At 35.3% G+C, this 6,998-nt stretch overlaps 1 protein-coding gene across 1 annotated transcript; it reads left to right on the forward strand.

Annotated features, from left to right (window-relative positions):
• Positions 1 to 4,562: 4,562 nt before the first annotated feature.
• On the forward strand, positions 4,563 to 5,420 carry LOC110711089. Its single transcript, XM_021889458.1, has one exon. The coding sequence runs from the start codon at positions 4,563 to 4,565 to the stop codon at positions 5,418 to 5,420; it is 858 nt and encodes a 285-aa protein (XP_021745150.1).
• Positions 5,421 to 6,998: the final 1,578 nt, after the last annotated feature.

Here is a 6,998-nt window from a genome sequence, read left to right on the forward strand (position 1 = left end):
GTTGGCCCTGTTGGTGAGAGCAATCCCTTTTCGTTTAGTTTTTCTAGTAATTCATTATAACTTACAAGGAATTGTATGAATTTTCTTTCTTTTGTCTATCTTTTTTGAGGATCATTATATTGTGTTGTATTATTATATTGTGTGGACGTTGCAAAAACATCGATAGAGGATGAAGTGTTATAATTCCCCTTCTTGTAGTTATTTTTAGGTTGATGATGATGAGGCTTATTTGTTTTTTTCTTTAGCAAAATCATCTTTAATCCTAGTGGCCAGAGAATAGTCTTTTTGAAAAGTGTCTAGACCTAGGTAACGTAGATGTTTGTTGTACTTTTCATGACAATTGTCAATAAAATTTTGTGCTAACTCGAGTTCAGGCGGTCTTTGGGCAAGGTGAGCCGCCTTTTCACACCATCTACCGTAGAAAGCAAGAAAACCTTCGTCGTCACCTTGCTTAAGCATTTCAAGTTCACGTAAAGTTGATTTGAACTCTACGTTACTCTCATATTGGGTGATGAAAGCTGAAAACTACATCTTCCCATGTGCTTTTGAACTTGGCATCTAGCCCATAGTACCACTCTCTTGCGTCTAGGTCTAGAGATAAAGGAAATGTCAAAGCATAGAGCTTAGGATCAACTACCTTTAAAGCCATGGTGCCAGTAGAACTCATAAAATGATTTATTGGATTATTAGTCACCTTAAACATTGGTAAGTCCGTAGCTACGAACTTTTCAGGTAAAGTAAGTCCTATGGGAAGAGCAAACTTTTCTGCGTCAAAGTACTTGTTCCTCATTGTAGAGCGAAGAACAAGCTTCTCCAACGTCTTCTCTCGTTCGGCTAAAGCATCCATTTTTTTTTCAAAGATAAAGCCTCGGCCTCTTTCTTTTCGGCCTTTTCGAGTTTCTTAATTCTCCTAACCTCGGCTTCTTGAGCCTTTTCCTCTCTCATGCGGACAATCTCATCTTGGAGTTGCTTGATGGTTGACATTGTTGGACAAAGGGATGAGTTGACAAAGGGAAATGGTTCGAAAGGGGTGGATTGTTTGATGGTAAGCGTAGAATGCGAGCGCCCGGGTGTCTTCGTTCCTAAGCTTGGTAACCAGCCCTAAAGGAAGTACGAGAAGTTAAGAAAACCGACATGCTTGTTTTTGAAAAGAAAATAAAAGAAAAGAAAGAAGAAAGAAAAAGACGGAAATTACATTCGAAGGGATAACATCGCCTTTTAACAACTCATTAATAATGATATTGTTAGAACGAGCCAATTGTTCATGGTTACTCAAAATGGTCTCGTAGCAATAGGGCGTGCGCAAGATGCTAGGTAGCGCGTGGTTGGCGCGCGCAGCCCTAGTACTTGCGATGGGTGTGGTCGCGCAACTCGATGAGTTGCGCGCGCCACCTGTTCGAGCAGGATTTTTTTTTGTCGAGCGATTTTATATATATATATATTTTTTTTTTGACGATTTTTTTTTGTATGATACCCCTTAAACGTGACTAAAAATTACGAAGGGACAACTTCGTAATTAGGAACCTAAATTAAGACTAAAAGGAAAAAAGCTATCCTAAACACGTTGCAAATAGTCATGTAATCATATAAGCATACGAGAGATCCTTTAAATCACATAATGCCATTCTAAGGTCAAGGTTTGGGTGTCCAAAAGATACCATATCTTTAAGAAGCAATGCCCAAATCAATCACTCAACGTGTTGACCCGTGACTTGGTTCCCCCCAACATTTGTTGGCGATATGGGTGGGATAATTGTTATTGATTTTGGGATAGAAGTCTGGTGTTGGTGACCCCTAGTCAATTAGTCAATCCCCAAATGGTTTGAAGGTGCTATGATTATGCATGATGCAATGTTGCTTGTTTGGTTTTTACTTTCGTGAAAAAGGAAGATATTATGCGTTCAAGTCTCGCTCTTTAACTAGAGATTATCCAAGTTAACCCTCGTTACAACTCATAGGCAACCTAACTTGGAAACCTTGAGCCATAACTAAGAACTAATCTTGTAACCTCTAAGTCCCCAGCGGAGTCGCCACTGTGAGAAGGGTGTGCCCATCATAGGGGATCCTTCTCCTCTATGCCCATGACCCTTTAAAGCCTAGGACTTTATACTGCTTTAAGGTGTGTTAGGATTTGAATTCCTGACTGTTTGGGGGACCTTGAATTAGAGTTGATCCTATCATTACGCTTTTTTGTAAGAAACTAATAAGGAGTCGCCAATGAGTTTTAGAAAAACTCATAAACCTCGTTCATGCCTTTCTCCCAAGTAGAGTTCAAGGGATATTTAGCATGAATCATAAGTTTACCCATGCCCAAATTGGTCTACTTATACCAGAAATGAGTTCGGGAGCGAGGGTACTAAAATAATGTTCCTCTTAAGGAGGAATCGCTATTCTAGCCCAAGTGCGGCCTCTACTAGCTCTTCCTTTTTCACAATTTCATTACCAAACTATATATGCAACGTGATACCTAAAACTAAGTTAGTTGATTATATTTACACACATTAATCACGTAGGAATTACATTGCAAATGTCGTTATTCTTATTTATTCAAATTCGTGAAAGAACAAAAGGTAAACAAGATTCGCCTTGGCTTAAGTGATAAAACAATCAATTAATTATTCAAATTCTAGTCTTTATTAACGAAAGAATACTATGTGAATTAATTGATTAAGTTTGTTTAGAGTGACCAAACAACACTAATTAGTTGATTAAAAGTTGTTTAAGCAAGAAAAGAAAAGTTGATTTATCTAAGTGCTTAGGAATTTACCACTTTTCCTTGCTAGATCTTCGTTTAGAACACTTATGGACTCCTTCTTTTCGGGAACCTCCACCATAAGAACAAACGATTAAAAGGGTGAGTGTTTAGGACAAGGGGAATGATTAGTGCATAAGTTCACAAAGTTTCTGCTTACTTTCGGGTTAATTTCTGTGTGTCCAAAGCTTCGTATTGAACCTCTATTATAGGGAATGGGTGAATTTAGGGTTTTGAACATTCTGTCGCAGCAGGTGGCGCGAGCATCTTGAAAGGTCACGCGCGGCTGCTGCGCGCAAGTGGTTGAGTTGCGCTGCTGAGGGTAGCTCAACCAATTGTCTTGTGCGTGGCTTTATGGTAAGATTCGATTCAGTATTTTTATGAAATTCTGAATCTTCCGCGAGCGCACCTTTGGAGGTTGTGCTGGACGTCACGCGGAACCTTGCGGGTTGCGCGCACCAGGCTAGCGCGACTCCTTGATTTGCGCGCGGTTTTTCCTGTGGCAGCCTCGGATTTTAACCTAGGCACCTCTAAATCCGACAAAATTAGGTTTAATCTCGGGATTAGGCCTAATTACTGATCGGGCTTAGTTTTAGTTAGCTTTGGTTCATATCGTATTAGTCAAGCTAGTTGTTTTATGTGTTTAAGCCTTAATCAGCAGTCCCATAAGTGTTCTTCACGTTGATCCAACACAAAGATGGTTTTATTTATCGTCATAACACTTTCAATCGGAACAGGGGACTAAAAGTAAATGTCTACAAGTACAATCTATATCATCCAATGATATTGGTAAATTATCTCAATCAAAAATCACTCATGCACCCAAAAAAATATTAAAAAAAAAAACCATAATTTAAGCTAATAAACACAAAAATGATAGTTTGAGTATCAAGTAGTTTACACGAAGGTAAACATAATCGATTTAAATACAAGAAAGTTAAGGCTGTAAAGATTCTTCATGCTCCCCAACCAAATTATGATTAGTTTATAATTAGTCTTGCACCACCAACTAGGAAATCACATACGATCTTGCTAATTATTGTAAACATTAATCAAGTTGCTCTACTGTTGTGGCCTGGCCTTAGCCTCTTATGTAATAAGTCATGCTACACTCTTTTAATTTATTATTATTCTATGTTTATTTCATTCATGTGTTATATTTTCAATTGGTTGACGTGCATATGAACATGGACAATAATTTAATTAATACTCCCTCGGTTTCCGAAAGAATGACCCTTATGACCTAAATCTAGTCTCAAAATGATCATCTCATTTGCATTAAAATACTTTCCAATTTGCAACAATATTTGTGCAGTTTTCCCATGTACTTTTATTACTTTCTCTCTCTACTTTTTTGCAAACCCCACGTGAATTTTATTTTCCAATGTACTTTTACTACTATCTTTTTCATTTTCTTAATACTCGCGAAATCAACCCAAAATGATCGTTCTATCGGAGACGGAGGTAGTAATACATTTTGTAGTATTATTTATACATTATATGTTTGAAATATATGATGTCCACGTCCTTTTATTATGTTGATGTTTCCTAACTATCAAAAATAAATGATCTCAAAATAATCCAATTGAAATTAAAAATTATGTGTGTCTGGTGTTACAAAGGCATGCCATTCATGCACACGAATAATGTACGTATCGTATATTCGTATGTACTACTCAAAAAAGTTTGTGTTGGTCCATATATATTATACAGGAAACCTAATGTTTGAGTAAATCATTCAACTTTTTCTTACAAATTTCATCCTATAGCTTGAGCAAAAGCTCCTAGCTAGCTTTTATCCAACAATAAAATGGCTAATTCGATCCGAAGAACTACTTCTCACGTTCGTTCAAGCAGTTGGCCATGTACTCCGTACCCTCTAGAGTCGAGCATTGAGGATCTCTTGCTCAAGATCACTAGCTCGAGCTCATCACCATCTTCTTCGGTGGCATACATATGTAACAACTTGTATGATATCAAGAATTTGTATGAAGGCATCAACAATTTAATCCAGTGTTCCATGAACCAAAAAGTGCTTTCCCTAGGAGAACACCAAAGTGTTGTTGAAGAGGTTCTAGAAGGTTCTCTTGGCTTGTTGGAAGCTTGTTCATCCACTAATGATGTTTTGTCCATGATGAAAGAATCCATCGTCGAGCTTCAATCATGTCTTCGAAGAAAAAGCAGTGAACAAGAGAAGGATATCAATGCTTATTTGATGTCTAGGAAGAGAATCCAAAAAATGGCAAACAAATGCTTAAAAAAGTTGCACAAGCTAAACTTGGAAAAAGATGGAAAATACAACATCCCTTCTTTGAAAATGCTAAACAAAGCTGAGATTATTAGTTTTTCGGCTTTGAAATATGTCTTGGCTTATTTTTCGAAACCAACCAACAAAGGAAAGAGTTGGTCATTAATGAGTAAATTGATGCAATCAAAGAGCATATCATACGATACACAACTGGATTCCAATGAAATAATGAAAATTGATAACGTGATTTTTGCTCATGGAGCAAAGAAGACAAACGTAGACGTTAAAATGAGTCAAGATTTGTTGAAACAATTAGGAGCACTTGAAGTTAGTGTTCAAGAAATTGAAGGGTCCTTGGAGGCAATATCTAGATGCTTATTAAGAACAAGGGTATCCCTTCTTAATGTAATTAGCCATTAGTTTCCACTATATTGGGAAACCAATTTTGTAAAGGGAAAAAAAAAATTAATTCATTCTTTTCTACACAAATTAAAATGTTACTCGTACAATGCAATAGAGAACTACAATATATATCTTTATTTTTCTCATGAAAATTATGCCAATTTCATTGACTTTTTTCCTTGTGATCGAAGTATGGTTGTTTTCATACTCTCATTAATCGTTATGGCTTAATTAATTTGATTAATACAACAACATTCAAATAAATTAGTGTCCACTTACAAAAGTGGGGAAGCTTTAAAAAAAAAATCACCTTGATTTAAACCTTCTATTTTGCAATTTGGCTTCTGAACACTAGGCAAATTATAAACTAAAATGGGATAATCTCTTCATATCATTTTAATTTTTTCGGATTTAATCCTCCATCCTATCAAATTTTCAAAAGACATAAATATTTTGTTTATTATCCTGCTCGCTTGCTGTTGAGATAACACAAAATTTTGCTACAAATTTATACAAGTATATCATTTACAAAATTTCTATGTATTATTTACATACCTATAATTATTATATGGGACTTGAATGATTTGTAAGGGCTTGTTTGAGGCTATAAAGTGACTTCTTTAAGTTGCACATTTTTCCCTTGTCTCAACTCCTTGATATACACACTTTAAGTCAATATATAAACTACATTACTCTATATATGGTTAAAAAAAATTATATAACCAGAAACTGAAATCGTACAATGATATTGAACCAACCATACATATGCAACTCAACTTGGACTCAATGAATTCATATTGGATTACGTATTGGATTACGTATTTCGAATGAATAAAACTGTATTAACACAGTACACATACATATATGACCCAATGTGAATGTCCAAACCTATTTATACCAATGTCTAAACTAAAACTTGATTCCAACGTCCAACATTGTACCTCTGAGTTAAGTCATCATCACCTATAGTGAAAGAAATGTAAGAAGTCTGGAGTATTTAGTTTTGAGAATTTAACTTGAAAGGAGAAAATAATAATTTGAATAGTGATTGTTAACTAGTTTAATTATGTCAGTATTAAAAGTGGTACTCAATACCTAAAACATTCAATTCACATCTATCATTGCCCTTGGTACCTCTTTTCTACACCTCAAGATCGAGAGGAAAAAAAAACATGTAATTAAACAATAGTGATACACAAGTATCGCATAATTTACACGAAGGGAATAACATTATTTAAAACACCAGAAATTTAAAGCTGTCAATATTCGAAAATCTTATTATACATATATATAGTATGATGATATGATCTTCCAAATCACTTGTAAAGATCAAAGATGTTGCTCAAGTTGTGGCCTTAAATTATTATGTTAGTAGTCTCCTGTCTATGCCAGTCATTCACATATATAATACCTTTTTTAATTCCACTTGTGCTACTCTTAAGGTTGATCCAATTTTAAATTAGTTACGTGCGGTTTTTATAAATTGAATATGGACAATAATATAAAATACTATGTAAAATATTACTACTTTCGTACATCTTTTATTTTCTGAAAATTATAATTAGACTATATATAAAGGTGGGCATCGTGCCGTGC

Source organism: Chenopodium quinoa, unplaced genomic scaffold, assembly GCF_001683475.1.
Source record: "Chenopodium quinoa cultivar QQ74 unplaced genomic scaffold, ASM168347v1, whole genome shotgun sequence".
In the NCBI taxonomy this organism is placed as follows: domain Eukaryota; kingdom Viridiplantae; phylum Streptophyta; class Magnoliopsida; order Caryophyllales; family Amaranthaceae; genus Chenopodium; species Chenopodium quinoa.